Below are 27,933 nucleotides of genomic sequence, written 5' to 3'. Positions count from 1 at the left end.
CATTATCTATTAATTGTTTCAATATTTTGTACAAACTTAACATGAGTATTAAATTATCAAAAATCATTTTATTTACTTTTTGTTACGGTTAATGATAATAAGGAATCATTTTTTAATAGTTATTTCAACAAGTATAACATTTTTTGTTCCTAAAATACAAAGTTTTTTACATAATGTTCATGTGGCAAATAATTGTGAGGTACAATAGTATTCTGCTCAAATGAGATTCTTTTTAATTAGGACTCACATTGTTATAAATGTACATTGGAATAATTAAAAAATTAAGCACCCTGATCATCTTATAAAGATGAAATGTATTCAAACTCATGATTATGTATAATAGACTTTGCGTCATTTATATTAGCATAGCAATTATTCTAAAATATCAATTTTAATAAGATCAATAATAATCTACTTAAAACGGTTTTTTGCACCAATTTTTTTTTTTTAATTTTAATTATTATTTGAATTTCTGTTACTATTTCATCTACTTTTTTTTCTTTACAAACTAAAGATATATACATATATATATATATATATATATCTTTCATATATATATATTTGCTATATATTTGCTATTCCTTTAATTCTATTTTATATTTTAATTCTTATATACATATGTTTGCTTATATAAGCTAACGGCTATGTACAATGTTGGTAACTCGCATTAATGGAGCACCATAAGGATACATTGATTTGATTTGAGAATTTATTGCCATTAAATGAGACAATTCGTCCTTCCATGAGTACTTATTTTAAAATTATTATTTGTGCATTTGCATAGAATGCATAATATAGATATACTTCTGTAATGTATATCATTTATCAAATGCTTCAAGAGCATTTCTGCATTCATAGAAAATTTCTATTCTAAATATATTTAAATAAATCGTAAAATAACTATCTTGAGGTAGACCTTGCAACACTATAAAGTAATAAAAACAAATACTATATACCTAGTCAACAGCAGATTTCTTTCACGCCACTTTACGCATGTTACAAATTTCTAACTAATCGACTTGTTCGAAAACAATAGACTGCTCATTTACTTAAAATGAATATGTTCGCTAGTAACGAGAACAAATCTTCAATAATTAAAATAATGAATTAATCTTACAATGATTAACAAAAAAATGTTCAAGTCGAAGGGCGTGCACTTAGTGCCAGCTCCTTCGATTACTCGTATCTAATTAATGACAATTAATTAAGAGTAATTATCAGAAGAATTATAAGAGAGAAAGAGAGAGAGAGAGAAAAAAAAAATAGAAAAAGAGAAAAAGAGAAAGAGAGAGCAATCACGCTTCATCTCAAGAAGAATTATTCTAAGATCATTTACCTCATGCTTAAGCTTGGATCGCTATTGCGCGATAGTTGTTTGTCGATAGCTTATTCATTCTAAATTGATCATCAATAAAAAAAAAGGAATAATAATAGATAATATAAAACGGATAAGAAACTTACAAAAAAAGAAATTAGAAAGAAGAAGAAAAAAAAAACAATTAGACACCCATTGGGGTTGGTTTCAAGTTAGCTACAGCGCTCATTCTTCTCACTGGTCCTGCAAATCTCTTTTCAATTTCTTCGAGTGACCTACCACGTGTTTCTGGTACCCATATATAAACGAAAAATACACCGAGCGCACAAATGATACCGAAGAACCAGAATGTTCCGTGTGCGCCGGTCAATTCTTTGAAGTCTTCATAAGTTTTCGTAACTACGAATGTACACGTCCAGTTGAAGGCCGTGGCGATACTAGCTGCTGTACCACGAATTCTGGCTGGTAGGATTTCACCCATCATTAACCATGGGATTGGACCAAATCCTAATGAGAAACCGATCACGTAAATGATCATGCTCAGCAATGGTATCCATCCGAAATTGGATACGTCAGTATCACCCATTTTTACATAGAAGTAAAAACCAAGAGTGAAAAGTGTTATGGACATAGATATCCCACTGGCATATAGAAGCATTTTTCTGCCAAGCTTATCGATCACCACTGCAGCGATGAAAGTTGATAAAAAGTTGACGATACCAACGATTATGGTCGAGATATTTTCATCGATTGTGCTACCGGCATCCTGTGTATAGAAAAAAAAGAATATTAGTAGATACATATCTCATGGTTATAAAAAAAAAAACTAATAATACAAGGGACATATGATCGATTAGATACGAACCTTGAAGATTTGAACGGTGTAAAAGATAACAGCGTTGATACCAGACATCTGTTGGAAAAACATCAGACCCAATGAAATCAAAATGGGTTTGATGTGGCTTGGTTTAAGTAATTCTGATAATCCATTTTGCATATCTTTCTCGCTTTCTACATGTAATTCTTCGATCATTGTCAATTCTTCGGTAATATCTGCATTTTTACCGCGTAGCCATTGGAGAGATTTGCGTGCGCGTTTCGTTTTACCCTTTGAGATGTACCATCTTGGAGTTTCGGGAATCAAGAACATCAATAGGAGGAATGGTACTGGAAAAATACTACCGAGCAGCGCAAGATATCTCCAATTTAAATACATGCCGGCTATGAAACATGTTAGAATACCTAAAAGAACAATTCAAATAAATAATGTTAAAAGAATTAATTTTCCATTTATGTAAGATCAGAACGTGTTGCGTTAAATTTATTATTTATTTAATTAAATTTATTTATTAAACTTACCGGTGTTACCAAAGACCGTAGGCAATAAACCTAACGATCCACGAACTTCAGGTTGTATCGTTTCACCCAGGTAAACCGGAAGTGATAGGGTAGTTATTCCTACACAAAAACCGCAAATAGCACGTCCGGCAAGTATCATAGGAATATTTTGAGCCAAACCGATGAGAACCCAAGCTGAAAAGAAAGAGCAAATAGAATATTAATTATACTTTAATGTATTTAGTGTGGAAATAAACCGAACGTTGTTATTACGTGACAAATGTCGTGATAATTGACGTAACGTATTTAAAAATACAACGTACTTTATTATGCATGAATACAGTTAAAGTGGGGGATGGGGAGGAGGGTAGGAGGAAAAAATGTGATATAATAACAGTTAGAAAGAAAAAAAAATCTTTACATTAATTAACGGATGAACGGATAGATATTACGTTATTTCAAATTCTACGCGATATGCTGTTTGTTTGCCAAAGTGCCACATCTTTTAAATGATCGTAAGCATAACTTTGCAGATTTATTACGCATATTAAATGTCTCTGCACGTGGGAGCGATAATGTTAACTATATATACGCACGTAAACGAGAACTCGTTCGAATCATTATAAATATACTAAATTGTTTAATCTTTTCATTTCAAGGCCTTTCGTAGCCGAACGTAAATCTTGTCATATTAATAAACAAGAAAAAAAATTATATTAATACAAAAAAAAATAAAAATAAAATAAAATAGAATAATAGAAACGAGATAGGGGCGAATTTTTTTATGATTTCTTTTTCTGACAAAGAAACAACTTATTTACTTTGTTGATTAAGTGGCGACAAATCTCGAGAAAGTATCAAGGTTTCTAATCGATATCTATCACGGGTTTATAAACAAATATTTAATTAAGTCTTAATTTAAATATTTAATTAAGTAAGCGAGGTTAAAAAAACAATACGATAATGACTCTGTTTTGTAATCATAAATTTAATGAAATGATTTAATTATTCGCGACAGTGTGCCGAAGAGAAATAATTCATCGATGTGCGAGTTTTATCATTGATGAAATTTTTAAAGTATTATATTATACAAATCATAATATATATATACGTAACGAATGTTTGTTCTTTTTAAACATCTTATTTCACAGCGCGGAAATAAGGTTGTAATCCTCTATAACACAATTATTTCCGGGTTCAGGATAAACAAATTTTTCAAAAAAAAAAATACGAAAATATTAAAGAATATAATGCAATTCGAAATATTTACCTACGATAAACGGCACAGCAGTTCCAAGAATAGTATTTCTTCTTCCTAAATATTCAATGAATGGGCCACCAGCTATACCTCCGATAAGTGCACTCAGAGGCATGATCGATCCAATCCACATACCCTGTAAAATGTCAATGACAAATATTGATTAGTTATATTCGTGTTTGAAAATACCGAGATCGTTTATTTAAAATGGTCATTCACATTATAATATGAGCATTCAGATCGTACCACACATAAGAAATATTTGTGCGTTAGATTTGTCGTGCGGTGTAAGTAAAGTAGTCACGTACGCACGTGAGATGACGAAGAGTATAGGATCCAATCATTATATCGTCCTTCGAATTTAAATGAAGCCGAAAGAAGAGGGGTCAAGGAAGCAATCCCTTGAGATTATTTATTACGAGTCATTGCCATTCTTAATTCGATTCTTTTTAAAATTAAAAAAGGAAACACGATGATTTTGAAGCTCGAAGTGAGATAAAATAATTCGAAAGTGTCATCAAACAATCCATCGGGTTGACTAATAAGTAATATCAGAATACTTGATAAATTATATTTAAATTAATAATCCTAGTATTTTGTATTAAAAATATTTAAATAAATAAGTCTATTGCATTTGGTATCGAAATAAAAATTTAGCATAGTTATATAATTATATAATTAGTATAGTTATATATATCTTTAAATAATGTTTAATATTTTTTAAATTGATTAATTATTAAAAAGTTTGATATTATATTTATTATAAGAAGTCAAGTCAATAATTTATTTCGACGGATAATCGCGAACACGCAAAAAACCATTTGTGATTGTAAAAGACGTGAGCGTAGAAGTTAACTCGTGGTGTCATTGTTCATTGCAAATAGTCATCATCGGCTTTGGCGTGTCCATCGATTTGACCAATCCGGTTGGACATAAGCGAGGTTCAACATTCGTTCGACCAATCGAATTGTAATCAGGCCATCGCGCCCCTGACCACGCACCAATGACGCACTTAAGGTTAAATTTTTAATCATCTATTGACCTTTCTAATATTGAAGATTATACGTATTATACCTTTTGGAGTTCTCTATAAGGTTCTCCAAGCGTAACAAATCATTCGTCTCGTTAATAATCTTGAAGAAAATTATATCGATATATATTGAGTTGACCAATAAGTAATATTGAAAAAATTACACTCTTGTCTAAAAAAAAAATGTCACTCTTGTTTATTTAAATATTAAATACTATGTGAAGTGTTTCAGTAAACAAACTACTTAACTATTATGAAATAATAAAGAGATATTTTTGTAATAAAACAATACTATTAACGATAAGATATTAAAATATATTTTTATTTAAACATATTCTGCTTTTATTTAGATATAAAATGAGAAAAACGTCTTAATAAAAAAAAAGTAAAATATATTATTATTTATTTAGTTATCAAATACCAAAGATATTCATTAAAAAATATTAGTATTATTTACTATAATATATTAAATTAAATTGGTCAACCCAATATAATCAATATATATTGCTCGTAATCGTAACTCATCAGTATCGAATTTAGAATGATTCCCGATTGCACCACACGTTTCGTCTGGAATAGATTGCTTAGGTATAAATCGATCAATTCCGTATCAGTAAACGCAAGTGTTGCTTACGTTAAACAAATTAACAAACAGTAGTTTTAATTTTATTAAGAGAAAATGTATGAGTAAACCGAATTCTTTTTTTTTTTTTTTTTAATTAATACTCAATCTTTCACTACTCTAGCGTCAAACTTTTTATTTTAAAAATTTTTACGTTTCTGGTTTACTTTATTCTTCTTGGAACGATTAAATTTAAATTGATCACGGTTATCGGTACTTGATATTCGAACTCATAAAATGCGTATGTACTCATATTAACTTCAAATTCTTGTTAAATTAATTTTCCACGATCCATTATTAGAGTATTATCATTAAAAAAATGTTGTAATCAGGGAAATATCCGAGAGCATGCGAACCGGTGATATATATTCGGCAACCTTGAGTGTTGGACATTTACGAACGTAGGATAATGCTTAATGTAAGTTGTATTTCGAAGAAAAATATGTTATTAAAAAAGTCTTTATCGCAGCACGTACGTTTAGAAATATTTTTTTATATGAAGTTATTTTTTCTTCCCCATCTCCCTCTTTACATTTTTTATGTTCCTTGGAATAATACAATTTTTAACGTTTTCTAAGAGCTTCTGTTTATAAAAGAATAATGACAAATTAGCTACTATGATTGTTCTACATCCATACATTAATCGTTCAATGTATAATACGTACTTGTTGAGATAGATTGATAATTGTAACAATAATCGAATGAAATGACTATGTAATAATAAAAAAAGAAAAGAAAATAATATTAGTACTCACCATTTGTTTGGTAACCTCAAAGTTTGTATCAGTTGCATTGCTTTGCATAGAAACAAGGGCTGGCGACGTATAGGAAGAGGCAAAACCCACAACGAGGGAACCCAATGAAAGTGTTAAGGCTGCCAATACCTTTAAAAACACAAATGAAATAATATTTATTTTGTTCTATATATGAATCATTCATATCCACACACATACACACACATACACAGACGACACAAATGCATATACACGGGGGGTGTACACTAACGTTTCTGTCGGTTTTATTTTTTCTTTTTGTTACTTCATTTTGATTTATTTCTGCTCTTTTTAGACTCGCGATCGTTGACGGTACGATCGATGAAGACAAAACACTAAGAAACACATTAGAAAGTAAATTGTTCATAATACTTCGTAACTTCCTTCTCGCGTATATAACTGACGATTATAATGATCATCTTAGGATGTTGCAAACGATAAGTTCCTTTTATCAATCTCGAGATCATCATCAACATTATAATCATCACTATTATCATTTCCTACATTTCCTATTCTCTCGTACCTGAGTAAAACATGCCTTAGGCGCTGGTTTGTTTCCCGGCACTTCTATATTGATATGAGTATCTGCTCGCATTAAAATCTTCATGATTATGGTTATTAGATTTCTCTTCCAGGTTTTCAACAACGTTTCAAAACCGATTCAAAATCGGAAAATTATAATAAGTCGACTTGTTAAATAAATACACTCTCGTATTTTCTTATTTGCAGTTGTAATAATAATAGTAATAATAATAATAATAAAAAGATAGTAAAAACAATAATAATATTATTAAAAAAATTTAAGTGACACAAAAATATATCCCCGAATGTAAATCGTTAACACACTTTAGACGAAATGAAAACTTGTTGAAGTTTGTCGGTGATTCAAAAGAATGAAGTTAGAATTTTACTACTATTCGAACGGAAGTTATCGGTGTCAACGGTATAATATAAGCTATTGACACTCATGGATTGCCGGGTGGTTCTCCTCGTTTATATAGAGGCAATATGCTCTCATGGGGGGGCAACCCATCCCTTCTCTTTTACAATAAGTCACTGCAAGGTCTGTCGCGTTCTGTTCGCGATGTTTAACAAGTTAGACGTAAGTATAAGTATGTACTCGTTAAAATTAACTTGATTCACGATTTATACAATCATTCGTTTGAATCGTCCTTAACGTAGGATCATCATCATTTTTTTCGCTTTTTTTCTTTCTTTTTCCTCTTTTCTTTTTTTTATTGTTTCTTTTTTTTGTGATTGAAAATGTGGAAGTGGAAGTATTCTATCGTTCTAACGATAAATGTCACGTATAGAGTTTAGTTATTAAAAACTTTTTTTTTTCGAAAAACCTGTTTTCTTTCGAGATTTATGTATAGTTGTAAATAGTAGTAATAGTAGTGGTAGTAATTCTTTGAATTCAATTTTACCGACAGTCAAACTTTCGTATACGCAAATAAGTAAGTAACTAGTTTCTTACGTGGAATAATTCAATGAATGTTATTTCGAAAACAAGGATAAGGTTGTTTCCTTCGAATTTTTTTACTTTCGCTTTCAATATTCATACCGTTCAATCTTACTACTTTAAGAATAGTATTCAAAGAGATCACTGTTACATAATTATTTAATAAAATAATTTCTATTCGTATAATTGTAAACTCGCGATACAATACACAAAATAGGATAATAATTAACTTTCTATTGTATCTTGAAATTTTTAACAAAACTATAAACGAAATTATCGATAAGATTTATCATCAGTTTATTTTTTTTTTTTTCTTTTCTATTTTATCTTATTCTTTTGTTCTTTTTTTTAATCAATTGATTTGTTTAATCGTTGAGGATTTTCCAAGTAAAAAAAGAAGCGATTATTGATTTGACATGTGTATGGCATATTTAAAAAAGATATCTTGAGAATTATCATTATACTGTTCAAGCAAGGTCAGCAGCGGTAACACAAGGTGATATTACAAACGACGAGTCGTTTTGTCGAGAGACAGTGCTTCTTTTCTTAAAATTTTCATTGTATCATCTAGTTATTACAAGAATAGACATAACATGTGTGCAAAAGTACACTAACGGAATAATTGTAATTAAGTGATTAAAATAGACAAATGTAAAAAACAGTTGTACACTTCTTTTTTTTTTTCTTTCTTTTCTCTCCAACAAATTATCTATCTTTTTTACGTATGTCAATTTCTTTTTTCTTTTTTATAATTATTTTTTCGTCCTTTCTACTCTATACATACTTTTATTAACCGTTAAATAGAACACGAATCAAATTAAGATAAGAAAAAAAAAGATAAAACGTTTATATATATATACACGGATAACGAAAAATCTTGTTCATTTATTTTCGTGCAATATTTCGCCTAATTATATCTTTTTTCCTTTTTCTTAAATTGATTTTGATTTATTAATTGTTTATCGTAATTTTTGTTCCATGAACTTTAGTGTTTGCGGTAACCTCGTGTGTCGGTCTATCTAAGCGAGAAGTTGAATGAGTAAATGAAAAAATGGATCAAGGATTGCGGCCATCCTTGAAACTTTGACGTTGAATAGTATGAGATCGCTAAAGGATTAATGGGATATTATTTCAAAGACAACAAACATGCCGCGAAAACTATGGAAACGACTACGTTCTTGGTACAATTTGCAAATATTTATTGTTAGTGGGGAATATGTAAAATATTTCATCTTCTTTTCTTTTTTTAAACCGAATGACCGTGATATATAAGATCCATAAAATGTTAATTTAAAAGCATTAACATTGTAGGAAATTCCTAACTCTCTTCTGAGACGTATGTATCATTGGCGGACCACGTTAACGTTCGTACTACTTGAAGTTATTCGATTTTTCTCTTCGTATTTAGCTCGTATCAAATTATCTATGTATGTTTTTTTTTTTATAATTATTATTATTATAATTTTTCTTTTTTATGTTTGTCCAGTTGTACATAGAATGAAAATTAATTGAAAAAAAACTCGAACATTTATAACGATCGGTCTTATTAATTTAATAACATTTTCACTTCGAACAGCGCTGAACAAAAATATCAGTTGGCTCAAATTTTATACAACATTTTTCGTAAATCTTTAAAAAGTACGTTTTTTTTTATTTATTTATTTTTCTTAATGTATATATATCGAGTAAAAAATTTGTGTATATGTTATTAATCATTAAGAGATTAATTAGGTGTATAATAACAAAAATAAAGCTTTAATAATTAAAAATAATTTTTTTTTAAGCTAGAAATGGAACTTTATATATGCTTCCTATTATTTTTTTTTTAGTTTATACCGACGTAAGTTTCGTAATTTACAATATATTAATATTTTAGGCTCGGTAGATTAAATAAATAAATTAAATATAGAATTTTTTCTTTTAAAGATTTACTCTAACGAGTATGCTATAAAAATAATATAATTTCTGCTAATAATTTTGTTCAGCACTGTTTATACGCCATCAAATAGTGGACACTCGCAATGAGATACGAAGAACACATGTATACATATACGTCATCGAAATATTGACGATCAAATACGAATATCATATCAAGCATCATAATTCATAAGCGTTTAGTACGTCAGCACCAAACACATTAATTCATAAGTGCACCGGAGCAGAAAGGTTAATAGTACATTAATCAGTAAACCGTTATCAATATTTTAATTTGCACACACGTATTTTTTTATACATATATATCGTTATATCATTAACAAAGAAACCCCCTCTCCCAAAATGAATTTATAATTTTATTTAAAAAAGAAGAGAAAAAAGAAAAGAGAAAACTAATTAATTAACGAATTTATAATATTGAAGAAAATTGACATTTGCGTATATATGGTAACTATATTTAGGTATATATAGTTTGTATTGTAGATTCAATCTGTTATTTGTGGTGTACGGAATACGTAAAAAGATACTTTACGCGAAGGCTTCTTGTAACGAGAAAGCTTTATCTTGATTAAATAAAATCCTATTATAAAACTTAGTAGTTCGATCTTATTACTTATTTCTTATATTCATTTCATGCGAGATTAAACAAAAAAATAATATATTATTTTACAATTGCGAATATGAGTGGTGAAAAAATAACGCGATATTGTACGATAAAGAATTTTGTTGTGTGTCTCCATTTAACATATTTATAAATTGTATTGAAATTTTCTACAATCATTACATATATAATTATGATAATTACATAATTTAATATACATATATTGGAATGCCCGATAAGTTCGTATCAATTTGCAAATCTTCACTTTAAAACTGAATCATCTCTTGAACTCAGCTCTGATCATTCACCCATAATAATCACATACCAGAACAAAACCTATCCTATATAAAAAATCACCAACTCTGTGCAATGGAAGTACAAATTGGATGATCTTTAAAGAAATCTTAGAATCCAAATTGAACTGTAATATTCCGCTTAAGACCTCTTTTCAAATAGAAAAAGTAGTTAATAATTTAACAGATGCTATACAAGAAACAGCCTGGGCGTCTACATCTCAAAATGTTTTATCCAGAAAAATCCCGTCATATCCTAGCAATATTTTGCATAAAAAAAAATTAAAAAGGCAAGCTAATGCTAGGTGGCAGAAAAATAAAGCAAGTAGTAATAAAAGACTACTAAACAAATTAACTAAAGATGTTAAGCATAGCATACGGGATCACAACAATGCAGAATTTGAAAGATACCTGACATCACTTTCACCTCACGAAGATACTAACTACTTTCATTCAAATTTATTCCAATAATTTCCAAATTTTCAATTCTTTTCGAGATAATGCTTTTCTCTAATCACTTTATAATGAACAAATTCTTAAGTAGTATATTTTTTGTTCAACGAACATTACCAAAAATATCAAATAAATATAAATATCGATTAGGCTTTTATTCTTTTTTAAAAGAAAATGTTAAATTTCATTTATGTCCTTAATAATTTTGTTTCTTTATCTTTTTTTTAAACGAGGTTAAGTCTAAAAGTTCGTTATCTTCTGAAGGAGAAACTAATGATAACATGAAACATGAACTAATCGGAACAATAGTGTGATTAATCATAAATAATATTTTTTTCCCGCAATAAAAAAAATGCTTAAATCATTTCTACTTAAAAAAAAAAATAAAAAATAAAACTATACATATATCAGAATAATTTAAATATTACGTAACATTAACAGTTCTATTTATTTGGTCAGTATTTTTACATAATAAATGATCAGTATATATAAATATTTTTGTTAATATAAATAATAACTTTAAAGTATTTTAAATAGATGGTCAGTAGATGGATAGATAAATAGATATTTATTTAATTTATAGCCTATTGACCCAATAAATGGACTTGATTACAATTGGCCAGTTTTTATAATAAGGGCAAAGTTGATTTAGGGTTATCTATTGATACAAAATATATACGAATAATCTATGCTCAAATATTATAACAGAATAATATTTTATAATACTATCTACTGATATCTCTGATTACACATATTGATAACAAAAAAATATTGGATAATATTAATTATCTATTTTTTAAATGAAATAATTTAATATATAAAATATTTAAATATAACTCTGATCATTATTAATATATCCATCGCTATTTTATTATAAATATTTGATTAATAATGTTACAAAATACAGACGAAATAAATAGCAGACTAAGAATAACGTGCACACCATTATACACAAACTTACCTGTCTGATAAATCGTTTCGGTGATAAATCTTGATCCTTTTGAAATTGTGATGGGGGTAAACGTTCGACTTCTTGCGTCGCATCTTTATCCTTTTCTTCCTGATTGATACTCATTAGCCCTTTTATCGTAGGCTCGTGAAGATCCTTGGCTAGCAACGGATCTAATTGTTTGTAATCAACGTCGAGACCCTTGTTTAAAGGATCATAAATCCTTGAACCAGCAAGGGTTTTCTGCGATTGTTGATTGTTGAAAAGTTGGTGATTGTTTCTTAAATTTTCGACATAATAATGATTGGTTGATGCGCTGTTGCTACCGCTCGGTGATTGTTTCTTCTCCACGAGAAGGGCTGTTTGACTGTTGAAAGGACTTACGTTTGTTGCGAGAGTTGCGTTCGAAGCACAATCTAATGTTATGCCTGAACTTGTTGTTGAAGATCTCGCGATAGACGGGACTCTCGTATAGTAATTTGGTAAAACACTCCGCTCCTATGAAATATACAAAAAACAAAAAATATAATCGATTAAATTTGTAGTTTTAATTAATAGAAATGATAGGATTATAACAAAAATGCTAATGACGAATCTCGATAACAGTGGCATGTTTCTCATAATAGAAGATTCATAGATATTTGTTTAGACATTATGGTCAATTTATAAATTCGTGCTATTTATTGCAATAATTTAAAATTCTGAATTGTTAACAAACAAAGTGTCTACAAGGAATAATATAATTGTGTGTAATTGTATAGTCATTTGAGTGATAATAATTTAAAAGAAAATTATACTCTTTTCTAAAATTTAATAATGTTGAATTGTCGTGTAATATTATTCCTATCTTTTTTTTTTTTTCATTTTGACGAGATTACAGTTAAAATCTTTTTATCATGCACAGATATACTCGTAGGATTAATATTGGCCATATTCAAATTAATTTCATTGATTTTATTACGCATATCAGGAATGAAAGAATTATTATTATTTGTGTACCGATGTAGTTAAAACTGGAAAGAACTAGAAGAAATTGATCGTACTGGACGGTACTGGACTTGAACTTTTTCCTTCATTTTGTGATAAATTCTCATGCTTAACAGTTTATATGATGTAAACAGATTTATATAAAATTGGACATTACATAACAATGGACGTAAAAAAAAAGAAAAAATATCTTTACGAAATATGAATACCCTCACGAAAAAAAATACAAAAAAGACTTAAGATCTCATAAATTTGCTCAAATATATATTTTCCTTTTTTTTTCTTTTATGAAAAAAAAGAAAGAAAAAAAAACAAATATTAAATTAGTATAATAAGAACGTGACAATAAGAACATGCCGTGAAATATACATTTTTTTAACAATATTATTACCCTCAATGTTTCTATTTAAAAAAAGATTATTTAAAACATTTTTGTTTGTTTGAATGATTCACAATCTTTAAAGTAAAGTCCAAATAAATTTAACAATAAAACAATAAAATTTAACAATAAGGAACAATATGAAGTATTCAAATACCTTTCTAACGTTTTCCTAAATGTTCAGATTCCAGATAACAGGAAATCCAAAATTAGATGTTTTCGAAACACTTTTCAATCAAATCTTTTTTTCCTTTTTGAATGATTCACAATTTTTGTTTCAATGGAATTTAATTACCTTGAATTTGTTTTTATTACACGACGAGAGAACTTTTTACTTTAAAGAAAGAAACTAAGGAAAGAGGATTGAATTTTGGGTGTGCATTCAATGAGCAAGTACTTTGTTGAGGGGTTGGATGGTCAATGTTTCAGTATTTATATACTAGAGCTTTATCAAGAATTTTATTATAAAAGAGGGAAATAAGAGACAAAATGAAATAGAAAAAGAAAGAAAAACAAAGTGGGGAGAAGAAATTGATGTCCATTATCAACTACTAACATGCAATGACGAAGAATAAATGCTTACTTTTTAAGATTAGATGACTTTTAGCCCGGCTATCGATAACCTTTTAACGATCTTTGTAATTAAACTTTGAATCTTATACTTTCGCAAATTGTTTGTTCTCGTATTTTCTGTTTCTTATTATTAAACATGGGCTATAGATTCTAGTAATTAATTTATGAAAATTCGTCACGTTGTTAATACCCCAAAATTTTGAAGAATAAGTTTCAAAGCATAAACTTGAGAAGACTAACAGTGATTAGTTAGAAATTATAGTTTATATAACATAATATGACGAGTGTAAAGAATTTAGGACTTTTCAAATTTTTCTTAAAAAAAAAAAAAAAAAAAAATGTGTCAGACAAATTTTTCTTAATCAGGGTTATCCGATTTCAAAAGGAAAATATTGAATTAATTTTTTTTCTTATTTGTATTTAGTAAAAGTTTTCCACATTCTTTCGAGGTTAACATGTTTTGTAAGATTTTTTTTTTTTTTAATGCTGATATATTCCAAGTGAAAAAGCAAGAAAAATTTGTCAGGAAAATGTTTTTATTCCTAATCCCAAAAAAAAGAGAAAAAATAATTAGAGTATAGAAAGTTAATCACGCAGAGAGGAGCAAAGTGATCACGTGGATTACACATTGCCACAATTGTGTTTATTTCTTGATAGATTTCTCGAAAGTAATAAGATATAGATGTCAATATGGCTGCTCTTTTATATCGGCCCATTTATTCATTTGATGCTATGAAATATATGTATAACGACAATAACGAGCTTTTTTTTTTCTTTTTATTATGAAAAGATGATAATTTTATTCTTACACGATATATCTATAGAACGTTTATAATCAAATCTATTGCATCGGCGAAGAAAGAAAAAGAAAAAAAATAATCTTTCTTATATAAACTTAATCGTTAATTTCAAAACTATGTCGCATAAATTATTTAATTATCATTTGTAATAATAATTGACATCGTTAAACGCTATTTTTTTTATCGTCGTGAAATTTATATAATTTTTTTTTCTCACTTTTCGTACTGTTTCAAAATTAATTGAAAGCGACAAATAAGATAAAATTATTTCTATCCGTTCGAAATAGTTTAGTAATTATATATTACATGGAATAAAATTTACAATCGAGTTTACAAAATATTTACTCAATGATTCACGGCTGTTATTTGAAATGATAATATAAACATTCAATCATATAATTGTTTAACGAATAGTTCATTAAATGATTTTACGGGTATATATATATTTACGGAATAGTTTCAAATCACTGTCTTTATTTCAATGTAAAAGAAAAAAAAGAAAAAAAAAATCATATTGTAAACAGGCAAAGCGCAGTGATTCGAAATAAATCAGGTGTTTGCATTTTAAAACATTCGCATACCTAAAAAAGAAAAAGAAAAATTGATACTTTATTACGAAAAACTACACATGTAAACATCTGTGTAACGTGCAGTGATTCGAAATGAATTTTTTTACTTGCCATTTTAATATTCATAAAATGATATATCGAAAAACTACGTTTTATATAAAAACACGTCTTTACACGCAGTGATTCGAAAATGAATGTATGCTTGATTTAAAAAAAAAAAAAAAAAAAAAAGAAGAAGAAAACGTTCGTTAAAATAAAATTAATCGTTCCGATAATATCATCTAAAAATACTCATCGATCTTATGTTTATTCATATTTTTTTGTTATCGTACACGCGTAAGTACGATGAAATTAATTACAGAACGAGACGATTTCTTGTGTTTGATCATTTGTCGTCAAGCTCGAGCTACCACCTTGATTGCTCTTTCCAATAATAATGGCTATATCAATCCTTTACGTTAATGATAGTGTTATCTAAATAGCGTGGTTTCATTTTTGCATATTAATTATGTGTCTGTCTGTCTGTACATTGATCGAAATAGTAGCCGCGATAAATATTGAATTTTTGGATAAATTACGTCTTTGATCGTAGAATGCATCGAAGTTATCTCTCTCTCTCTCTCGTTCGAAGGTCGAATAAATAGAGGGAGTATTCGCTTTTATACGAATCAATGGATAATCGATAATCGATGATCGATAGACCGTAGTAAATATATCGTGATTTAAAACTCGCGCGTTTCTTGTCATATTGTAAACATTGACAAATATTGCGTCAGATCAGCTTATATTTTTTATGGATTATATATAAGTAAAGTTATTATTAATATAAAAACCTTCATCTTTATGTATGTATTTGTGTGTGTGTGTGTGTATGTGTGTGTATGCTTTGTTGTTTAATTTATTTTTATTCTACACTTTTAATTCGTATTTGATAAAAATAGTAGTAGTAGAGAGAGAGAGAGAGAGAGACAGAGAGAGAGGAATTTGTAAAACAAACAAATTACAAACTTACAAATTAAGTTTTGTAATTATTAATAAGATATAAAAATGAAAAATTTCTTCCTGTATGTTTGTAATTTCCTTATAAATACAATTGAGCTTTGTCTTATCTATGACGTAATGTTTGATGAGGGAAAAATATAATAGTATTAATAGTATTAATGTATCCATATATAATACTATATTTCATAGGAGACTTTCTAAATAAATATCAAACTTGTTAGACAAGTTAAAGAGTCAAGGTAATATCTTTGCTTATCTCGGTTGACGGGTATGAACTAGTAAATTGGTTATAAAATCTGTAAATAATACATCAACTACTTTCACGCCGCGATATATAGTTTATATGTAATAAAAAAGAAATAAAAATCTCATAATGGTTGATTTTTTTCGTTAGAAACTAAATGGCTCTTTTTAAATCGATTTATACGTGTATATAAATATTTCTAACGAACAACATGAACTGTTAGAAATCATTTCGAAGAATTAGACGAGTTCAAGATGGATCATGCGAATAATCATAAATACAATATACATATGGTTTTATGTGAGCAAAAAATATTTTACCAGAAACGAACTATCAATTAATGTTTGTTATTATGGAAAAAAAAAAAACAACTAATTATTCTTATACGATTTATTCTCGTCCGATATCGCATGAAATCAAATAAGTACTTAATTATATAAATATATGTTACTACAGTGAGAACACATAATCACGCGGAAAAGTATTATTTATTATTCTATATTTATTATTCTAGTTAGAGTTTAACGTTAATGAAATAAACGAGACTCATTGTTTTCTTATCTTTGTCATTAGATTTATGATAGATCTTTACCGAGTGTTCATTATAGAAATGAAAAGGCAAACGGTTGTAAGCCCCTGAAAACGAACTTGTAACGATTTCAACTTCATGTTTCATGTTCCTTGGCACGCGTTATCCAAGCACATTACCACGTGCTACGATGCATGATACTTTATGCTAGTATATTTCTTTTTTCCACCTCCTCTCCCTTTCTGTTTCTGTCTCTCTTTCTCTTTTTCTCATTTTGATATCTTTGTTTGTTTCGTGTTAATCTAATTATCAAAAGTTGAACGTTTTATCTATGTTTAGAAATAAATCGTTAATTTAGTATTTCTTTTTTTTTTCATTTATTTTTAAATCTAACAACAAGTTATAGTATAATGTTACTAAGTTTTTATAAACTCTTAGAAATATTTATCTTAAGAACATGGTGTATTTGTTATCGTGATAATTTTAAAAATAATTTGTTGTTTTTATTTAGTGACAGTTTCAAAAGTATTTCGAGGTCGACTCGTTTTTTAAGAAATTAGATTTTTTAATGATATCTTCTTAAAAAAAAAGAAAGAAGAAAAAAGAAAAAGAAGTAATTTTTAGTCGGAAACATTCATTCATCTCGAACCCGAAAAAAGGATAATTGAATTATAATATAGAGAGTTACAAAGTATTTAAATTTATTTGGATATTGTTGACAAGAAATGACGTTATTTTGAAATGATTTATGTTTAAAAACGTGCGTGTTTAAACTTTAATTAATTTATATTTACTCATATTTCTAAATATAGAAAGAGAATATCGGAAATATCTGAAACAAATTTGAGCAAATGGTTGATAAAAATATAACGTCCAATTATAATTCGCGACGTATATACCAACATATGTATTTACATATGTTACAATTATGTACATACAAGTGTTATTAAAAAGTGTAGACAGATTGAAATTATTAAATACGAATTAATTTTAAACGTGCTACTGTGGTAATATTCTTAAATAAAAAAAAAAAAAAATTATTGACATACAAGAACACGACGAACTACTATCGATGCATAGAATTCGTAATTTACGATTTAGCTTACTCGAAGAATTTCATTCTTATTAGTTTCAATTCTTTAAGCACGCAAACTCGTTTTGAAACACGGCATTTTGAACAGTGCAATTTTCTTCTTTTTTCTTTTTTTTTCCCCTCCCGTAAAAACGGAATTTATCGTGAATTTATAATGACCTTAAAAAAAAGAAAAAAAATTGTTGACACGAAATCTCGCGTGTTTCGTAGCAAGGCAAGTGACGATGGATGGTAATGATGGTATAATTGCTTTTGTCTTAACAAGCCAAGGTTCCATCGAGGTAAATCATTTGGAAAAAGAAAAAGAATGAATGAACGAACGAATGAAATAAAAATTCAGAACAAACAAAAGCAGGAAAAGATAATGTACTACACCCTGTGTGCAGGCTACAATGGTTCTAGTTTGTATCCATGCTGCAGTGCATCGGTCAAACGTTATTATTTTTTTTCCTATTTTTTCTCTCTTTTTTTATTTTATTATTTTTATTATTGTATCATAAATAGAGAAAGAGAGAGAGAGGGAGAGAGAAAGATCGATTTTATTTATAAAACACCCTATCCGCGATAAATATAATATTTTCTTATAAAAAACTTTTATCTTCAATCTGTTCATCAATACATTACAATATTTCACCTTGGTACCAAAGACGACGTTAATCATTATTAATTTTATTTGCTTCCTTTTTCTCTAGTCTATTATTAAATTATTCCTGTGTGTTTTTTTTCTTTTTTTTTTATATATATTATATGTATATATACTATATTCATTATCGCAGCAGAACAATGAACTAGTCGAATGATTTCTATGCGCTGAAGAAGCGGGGTAAATTTGATTTAGACATTAGAGCAACATTGATGACGTACCAGCGACGTAGATGCTTGTGGCCCTTGAAGCATTTTAGCGCTGCGTCCATGACAGTCAACAACGTAGTCATGAGTTGGTTGCACTGACCTCATCTTCGAGTATAATGGTTTTTTCTATTTTTTTATTTTTTTATTTTTTCTAATTATTTTAAAATATATATATATATATATTTATCGTTAAAAGATGATTCAAATGATTCTCAGGATATAGGAAATATCCTATCCGTGTCTAACAATCGTCGCGATCTAACTGATAAAGATTCCGTTTGAAAATTTTAGAGAAGCCGAATATGTACGAACTAGTCTCCTGTTCTTACTCTATGTATTTGGAATATCGAAAATTGCAGCCATTTATGATCCCTTGTTAGTTGACTAATCACCGAACAAAAAGACTTAAGACCCGTTTTGTTTGTATACTCAATCTTTAACGAAACGAACAATATGTCTACGAATGCAACGGCTTTGATTTATTATGTTGAAGGAGCATAATAACTCGTGTAAGAGTGTATGTATTCAACGATAAGTTTCATTCTCGGAGAAACAAACGCGTCGAAAAAAAGAAAGATCAGATAACTTTGTAACCTATTGTACATCGCTTTTCTGTTCTTTTTCCTATCCTATTTTTCTTTTTTAATTTTTTGTTTCTTTCCCTTTTCTCCCCCATTTTTCATTTTAAACAGATAGATCATGGAACCGGTATAATGCGGATCTAACCAGAAATGTTCTTAACTCTCAATTTTTAAAACGTTAAAAATCAAGTAAACGGTTAATGTCAATTTTCCCCCCCTTAATGCTAGGCAACCCATCGTACAAGCGTGTGAATGCATGCAACCAGCTCTTACCATTAGCACAATGCGACATTGCAATGATCTATGATAACAATTGTACTTGTGATTTAATCTAACAATAAGAAAAAAAATATCTTCGTTAATGAATTTTGTTGTAATACGTGATAAGGAAAAACATTATAAGAGATAAGGCTAATGATTTGACAATAACGATAAATAAAGAATCATTATCAAAAGTTTTAACAATCAAATAGAATCATTTGACTTTTCGAACTGAGCATGATTCTAACAGGTGATATGCTAATCGTAAATCGATATGCGGTACATAATTAAAAACATAAGCGGATGAAACTTGAAAAAACGATCACTTTGAACAGATAAAAAAAAAGCATTTTACGAATTTGTTGTTAAATATAAAATAAATTTATAATTAATAAAAATATTTATGCGATAGATGAGGTGATTGGTGCTTTCGAATCCGTAAACTTCATTCTCGTTTGCGACGAATGTTTCCCTTTTTCTTTTAACTACCTACCGTCGTTAGAGAAAAATAAAATAAAAATAGTAATAGACATATAAAATAAGTGGAAATAGGTCCGAAGAAGATATATCGATAAAGCTAATGGATAACGGTCACACAATAATGTTTATTGCATTTTTCTTTTGTGTTACATGTATGTATGTATTGACTTATTATTTTTTTTTTTCTTTAAAGGAAAATAAAAAGGAAAAATAATGAAACATAATGATTTTGCGAACGACGACAAGTCTGCCGCAGACAGTCTCCTGTAAGATTAGTCAAACTTTGAAATTTCATTATTGACACATTTACGATTAAAGAACGTTTGCTGTAATTCACCTGTAAAAATTTTATCTTATTTTGTTTTTTTAAATTAAGATCATAATATTTTTTACATTTTCTATAAATCGTAGTTACATGTAAGCCGAATTAAATTAACTACCAAAAAAGAAGTTTCTTTTTTCAACAACAATAATCGAATTTATATAATAAAAAATACAAACAAAAAAAGAGATAAACGATTGTTAATAACAACAATAGAAAAAACGACAAAGAACAGGATCAAAAGACAACAAAGTACGGAACTGATTCGATGAATTTCTTTTTCTTTTCGAACAAATTTCATACAATATTATCTTCGTTTTCCCATACACCTGCTAAACCACCTGCTAATCAAAGAAAGATTATTACGATCTTGGAAAAATTGTATGTACAAACGAAACGAATTTTGTTAAGTCAACGTAACTAGAAAATAAGATAAATAAAAATATATTGCAAGAAAAAGTAGAAGGAAGAAGAGAAGAAGAAGAACAAAAAGAACAAGAAGAAAAAGATATGAAAACGTAGAAAATCAGAATAAAACGGAAGAACAAAATTTGTACGTGGTCAAATTTTCGCGGGGTTTTAATACGCTCTTGTTAGTTTCGAAAATGCCGCTAGAGGTCATTGGTAAGGAAAAAAAATGAAAAAAGAGGGAAAGAGATAAAGGTTCGAAGGTCTCGTCGGCGCGAGAACAAATAGAGCGGGCTTTTCGTTCAAGTCCGCGCATGCGCATAATTTATATCTATCGACAATAATCGATATTTCTCATGCGCATACGTAGTAAAACACACATCGTGTATTTACGTATTTATATAATATATATGCTCTGTGAAATGAGCATGACGAGTTATTGAAGAATAACGGGAATGAAAAAGAAATATGAAAGAAGTGGGTAGGGAGGAGTGGAGGAGACGAAGGGAAAGAGGGAAAAAAAGGTGGAGACTAGATAAAATACACGTCGAAGAGAACGCATAATATTATCAAACATGCTGTATTGCAAATTTTAAAAAGTGATAAAGAGAGAAGAACGAAAAAAGAAAATAAATTCCTCGTGAAAGGTAAAAATGAAATTTAGTTATTAGAATGTGCGTCATGGGTTGTATAACTAACGCTCGGAATAGTTCGGCTTAATTCGTTTCAGAATCGTGTATGTAGCATGTTGCTTTCATGTATTCGTAAAAATAGAATTTACGATAAGTTAGCCGTACGAAAGAAAACGTAAAGAGAGAGAGAGAGAGAGAGAGAGAGGAAGCGAGAGAGAAAGAGGAAGAGGAAGAGAGAACATACCGAGTCATTGTGTTTCTCTATCTGGTATACGTTCGAGTTTTTAATCATTTTTCTTATCAACGATAGCACGAAAAGTCGGGGATAAAGATAATTCGTATATTCTTGCCATAATTTTGTTGAAACCCGTTGAGACTGCTGTTATCATAATTATGAAAAGGTAATATTTGACTTGTAATAATGTTTGTTTATTTAAAAAAAAACCGAAATCAATGAAGGTAAGATAAGAATAAAAACAACCGTTAAGATTCGCTCGTTGTTAAAAGTACAAAATAAAAGATGGTAATTAGAAATAGAAACGAAAGGAAGGGAAATTTAAAATAGAAAATAGAAGTTAAGAATAGAAATGAAAGAAGTGGAAAAGATCATGCGTGTGGGTGTGTTTATATATGTAGGATATGTTAAAATAAAAGGATGCACATGTTGTACGGACTCGAGGATGCTGTATGAACATGAAACTACCACCATTGTATCGTTGTCGTCGTCGTTCATCGTCGTCGATGTCGTCGTTGTGTCAGTGGCCGAGTATCATGGAACTTTCCAGAGGCTTAGAGAGGAGAAGGAGAGAGAGGGAGAGAGAGAGAGAGAAAAGGAGAAAGAAAGAAAGAGAGAAAGAGGAACGAAGATGGAACGCTAGCGCCAGCCGTGAACCGATCAAGGATAAAGGGAGAAGGAGCAAAATCAAAACGAGAAATGCCGGGTGTGTTGCATATAATGTAAACTAGAATAAATATATATATATTTTTTAGAAAATCGTATATATTACCGTATGGAAAATAAATATGAAATTTTCAATGAATAATTACAAGGAAAATAATAAGGAGTAAAGAAACAGCCACTGTTACGATCGATGAACATAAGAAGTGAAGCATTGTGGACTAACAAAATGAAATGGAAAAAAGAAACAAAAAAATAGAAATAAAAAGAAAAAGGACATATCGTAGGGTAGTGTAAGCTTGGCTTACCTTCGTTTTTGCGAAGGGCACAAGGCACAGGGGCCATGGTTGCATGATCTGTCTCCTTTGCGTGTTAGACGGCATCGTGTTTTGCGTTGTAATGCCGGTTCTCTCTTTTTCAAGTATCAATCTGTCACCTTTGCACCGCCGTTGTGGCCTACAATCAAGGCTAAGTACCGGTGAACGTCGTTGATAGTTGTCTTCTTTTTTTTCTTGTTCTTTTTTAAAAGATTCCTTGATGATCGTTTTTTAATGAAATAGAAGTAATTTGATATTGGTTATCAAAATTGAACTCCTTATTCTTGGTATGTATCCTGTCAAATAGCAGGTGTTACACGTAGAAGTAAATATAAGTAGGGATTGGGGTGGTTGGTACGTGCGCAGAAACTGGCAGGATGCCTCTGTCGGCCCAGGATATAACTACTTCCGTCGATTTTTTTTCTGTTTTCTAACCTTGGCACGACAGAGTGTGCGCGTTTTACTCGACACACGTGGCTCTGTTATGACAACAGAATATAATCATTTACTGTAACTACTGTCCCTGTAACTAGCAGCTGTTTGATGTCTTCCTATCGAAGAGTCCACTTTCTTCTTGATTATAATCAAATTGTGTGATCTCTGTACTCTAATCACAGATGAATCTCAGGAATTTCTTTTGAGGATACTTCTGATGACGATGACGAGATTATGATATATATGTGTCACGTTTGATTGGTATATCACCGTTCAACCCTTGTGACGCGATTCCAGGAACGTCTAAAGTCTAAATGACGCCTCGTAGCTCCTATACCGTGGTAACTACCTCTTTTTACCACCACCACTACAACCACCACCACCGCCGCCACTACCACCGTTCGTTATAGTCGCCTTATAGCAACGGTTGCTTCCTTCCTCTATACTTTACTGACGTCTGCACACCTCTCGACCAGCTGCTACTGCTGCTGCTGTTGCTTTTATTATTCCTACGTTTGTTGCTTTTCTTCTTTAATTTTTCTTTATCTATATATTTTCTTTCCTTTTTTTTTTCTCTTCAACTTCTTTAAATTATTCTTTTCTTCTCGATTAAAATCGAGTAATCTTCCCTTCTCTACTGTCTTCCTCCTCCTCGTTAGGATTAATTATTCGTCAATGAAATTCTTCGATGAATAAAATTCATTGAAATAATTTAATATAAATTAAATATACATACGACTATTTATGATTTAATCAAATATATGATCGATCAGTAATCTGTCGTACTTGTATATTTAAATTTATCGTTGTGGTCAAGGTAGTATCGATGGTGAAAGGATACGCGTAGATGCACGTGTTAATACTCGTGGGTTTTTGGAAGGTTTGCTAATCAGATCGGAGGGTTTGTCTCTTTTATATAGACGCCGTTGCGGACGTAAGCACCGCCCACTTCTTTTCTCGGGGCGCGTTCCTGACCAAGTGGTGGGGATAGAACCAAGCCAGACGGCGACCCGACGTAGTCGGTGAGTCGCGTGAATTACCCGCGGATTGGAAACCGTCTTGTGTCGATTAGATGTTCTTACACAGATATATGTATATGTGTGTATACAAATACATATATATATATGATATGCGACATTTATAAGTAACGTTTGATCCGATCAAAATCATTCTATCCAGTAAATTCGTCAATTATTAAAACAGTTACTATTTACGAAAAAGTTGCGTCACTGATCGAAACACTCGTATTTTCTTTAATCATTTTTATCTTTTTTTCTTTCTTTTTTCTTTTTTCTTTTTTCTTATGAATTTGCATTATTTATATGATCATTTGTCGTTAAGTGTTACAGGTTTCATATATATAAGAATTTTGTTATTTAACGGTTAAACGATTTTACGTTGGTATGCGCACGATACTCAAATTCTCATCCTTTTTCTTGTCCTTCTTTATATTCCTTTCATCCCCTCTCCTCATTCTTTAAACCATTCTATTTGAGTTTGAATGTATTCAGCTGACCATTTTTTCGTCTAGACTTGACTGTAAAGAAATGTGCCCTTTGGCCGAAAGAAAAGGAAGAAGTAGATACGAATGAAATAAAAAAGAAAAAGAACAAAGAAAAAAAAGAAAAGAGTATTATATGATCGCGTGCTATGGTTGGTTTATCTAATCGTGATGCAACTCTATATCTATTTATCTATAAAGATATATTACATGAGACCTTTTTTTTCACCGCTCACACACGTACAGTTTTACTAGAAACTTCTATCATTAAATAAGGATAAATGAATGAAGTCTTGTTCTTTCTTTTTTTTTCCTTGATAAATCATATCTCCATTCATATATTTTTTTTCCTCCTTTTTTTATTTTTGAAATAAGAGAACTCTATAAAATTCGAAGTCTGTCATCATCGAAGTATGCATTTAATGAAGAACAAAAAAGTTAAAAAATTTCCGAACTTTCGTTGACGATAATTTACGATTTTGTATCCAAATGATAACGGAGACAATTATTTCAGCGATACATCAAAGATAAGCTTAAAATTAATATAATATATATATAGCCGTTCATTTGCCAAATTGATTAACATCACAAAACTCTAAATGTAGAAAAAAACCAAAATTAATAAAGTTACAATACACCGCCGTATAATTTATTATTCGACATTAATAACAAAAATCTTTGTTAAATGAAAAAGAAAGACAAATCTAAATAATGAGTGTTAAGCATAATTCTACAAAATTCCAAAAGTGAAATCAATCATTTTGGTTTGTTTTAATGACTTGATATAAAAAAATAAAACGAAATTAATTTCAAATATACAAAATGAAGCTAAAATGAGAAGAAGAAAAAGAAAGCAAATTTTAAAAGTCAGTCAAATATAAAAAGACGTCAAAAGTAAAAATAATAAAAATAAAAAAGAAAATTAAAATTTTAAATATAAAAAGAAATTAAGCATAATCGGTAAAACAGTTTTGGCGGTAAAATGAAAAAAAAAGAAAAGAAAAGAGAAAGAATAAAAGTCGTATTAATCTTTCTAATTTGTAAACAGGTAATATATATATATATATATCCGAAAAGCGTATCGCGATTATGAGAAGAGACAAGCAAATCCATTTGAATGGTGACGATAGTAGCAGCAATACCTCGGATCTCCCATAGAAGGTTCGAGTCGTTCGACCTCGTTCGGCAACGCACTCGTCCGTATACAGTCGTCAGACTTGTCTTTCTCTTTCTCCATCCTTTTTCTTTCTTTTTCTTTCTTTCTCTTTCTCTCTCTCTCTCTTTAACACACACAGAGACTTTCTGCACACACGCCTAACCGCACGTACGCCTTCTTGGCATCTCTTTCTCCTGGAAGTCTTATTACCGCTTCTTCTTTCTTCCGTATCTTTCTCCACTACAAACTTGCCTTCCCCAAGTTAATCCGGATGTTGGTGTTAGTAAGTGCACTTTCTGTGTGTGTACAATACAAGTACACGTACGTCCTTTACAACTCCTCGTACACGTATAGGTATGCGTGTAAGTGTGTCTATGTATGAATCGCCGGCAATCCCTTCAAAGGGTACTCGGATCTTTTGCCGAGCTTGCATTCTGAGGAGAAAGAATAGTAATGGGCTGCATTCGAATGAAATTTTCTATTCGTCAAAATTTCTCAAAATTCTCCATGATTTTTCGATAATGTCGGTATCGAATATTATAACGAATTGGTATTGAAAGAGCTGTTTTATTTTAATTAATGATATCTCATTAATGAACAAATCATATTGTGACACGTGTGTATGTTTAATAATTATTATAACATAAATCTTGAATAGTAGAGAATGTGTTTATGTGTTATGTGTGTGTGCATATATATATTTATGCGTGTGTTTGTGTGTGTGCATATATATATTTATGCGTGTGTTTGTGTGTGTTTATGTATCGTATCATGTCACGAGGTTTTTAAAGGAATCCATGATTACGAAATTTCTTTTGAAGGATATATATGTAGTACTACGTTGTTCACAATTTTATACATATAGATACATCAAACGTAAAATACATGTATGTAGACGGCTTTGAATTCATTTTGGGCGGGAATACTTTACTCATGACGCTAAAATTTGACATTAAATATTTTTAACCAGATATATATATATCTCGATAAGATTAACTCTGACGCAAAAAGTTCAGTTCAATTTTATGCTTGACGTGTCTATACAATATTTATAATATATATTTAATTCGACAGATTTGTTACCGAGTTTAAGTCACAAAATAACTACATATATTTTTAGAAAATACATATGAAACATTTTGATACATTGAAACCACCCTTAAAATATTTCCCATTAAAAAATACTTCCCCATATATATATTTACACGTAAATAAGCATTAATGATATATCTTCATATTTTCTTCTTTTTTGGTTTTTTTTTTTACATACGTACAATTGTATCAATTCGCAATATTATACCATTTCATGGTAGAAAATATGCAACTACAAGGCATTTATGGTAGTCATTAGGTCATATCAAATTTACAATATAATCGCATCTTGTTACATACCGATTACCACACGTTGAGTCTTAATTTGATTTATATAACTTAAGAAATAAACATCTCTTGTTTATCGTTCGATCACGCATTGAACATTAAAAAGTTCATGTAAACAAAATCCTAAACTACCACATTATAATATATTATAATTATGTACATGCAACGGTATAAACAAACATACAAATCATACGAATTACAATCAGTTGGATCACAGTTTTTGTTTTTCTCATTTGAATATTATTTTCTTCACTTCATTTTGTTTATCAATTTTTAATATTTTTCATCGTTCAAGATTAATTACTTTTTTTTCTACGCAATAGTAATAGATGATAATATTACGAGAAACATTCCAATGCATCATCATCGATTGTCATTTTATACAATACATACATATGTATTATATGCCAATGAGAAAAAAAAGAAAAAAGAGAAAAAAAATATGTTTAACGTTTGTCGCGTCCATAAGAAAAACTCTAACGTTGTTATACTAGCTTAGTATAAA

General features: G+C 29.5%; 2 protein-coding genes and 1 long non-coding RNA gene across 6 annotated transcripts in view; 2 read left to right on the top strand and 1 right to left on the bottom strand.

The window, feature by feature from the left end:
- The window catches only part of LOC122519902 (RING-box protein 2), a 41,039-nt gene that overhangs the window by 1,086 nt on the left and 12,020 nt on the right, over window positions 1-27,933 (top strand). The gene's annotated exons all lie outside the window — the stretch shown is intronic.
- LOC122519901 (facilitated trehalose transporter Tret1) lies at window positions 1,485-24,337 on the bottom strand. 4 transcript variants are annotated; one of them, XM_043639697.1, is made up of 8 exons: window positions 22,948-23,027; window positions 19,070-19,109; window positions 12,042-12,527; window positions 6,319-6,447; window positions 3,924-4,047; window positions 2,675-2,848; window positions 2,181-2,557; window positions 1,485-2,081 (listed from the first exon to the last, which is right to left on the bottom strand). In XM_043639697.1, the coding sequence occupies exons 2-8, from the start codon at window positions 19,100-19,102 to the stop codon at window positions 1,500-1,502; spliced, it is 1,905 nt and encodes a 634-aa protein (XP_043495632.1). In that variant the 5' UTR covers window positions 19,103-19,109; window positions 22,948-23,027; the 3' UTR covers window positions 1,485-1,499. The 4 variants fall into 4 exon arrangements, with proteins under 4 accessions (XP_043495632.1, XP_043495631.1, XP_043495630.1 ...); XM_043639696.1 differs by lacking the exon at window positions 19,070-19,109 and having other exon boundaries at window positions 22,948-24,337; XM_043639695.1 differs by lacking the exon at window positions 22,948-23,027 and having other exon boundaries at window positions 19,070-19,177.
- Window positions 19,183-22,573, top strand: LOC122519903. The gene is made up of 2 exons (XR_006304394.1): window positions 19,183-21,756; window positions 21,840-22,573. It is a non-coding gene; the product is annotated as an uncharacterized LOC122519903 (long non-coding RNA).

Source organism: Polistes fuscatus, unplaced genomic scaffold, assembly GCF_010416935.1.
Source record: "Polistes fuscatus isolate 324 unplaced genomic scaffold, CU_Pfus_HIC Scaffold3, whole genome shotgun sequence".
NCBI lineage: Eukaryota > Metazoa > Arthropoda > Insecta > Hymenoptera > Vespidae > Polistes > Polistes fuscatus.
This window is presented reverse-complemented; position numbering and strand designations above follow the sequence as displayed.

Coding starts and splice junctions, on each gene's coding strand:
- LOC122519901 (XM_043639695.1), bottom strand. CDS start 19,162: ATGAGGTCAGTGCAACCAACTCATGACTACGTTGTTGACTGTCATGGA. Junction 6,448..12,041: donor CGAAACGATTTATCAGACAG/GTAAGTTTGTGT, acceptor GTGTTTTTAAAG/GTATTGGCAGCCTTAACACT. Junction 2,558..2,674: donor TACGGTCTTTGGTAACACCG/GTAAGTTTAATA, acceptor TTGTTCTTTTAG/GTATTCTAACATGTTTCATA.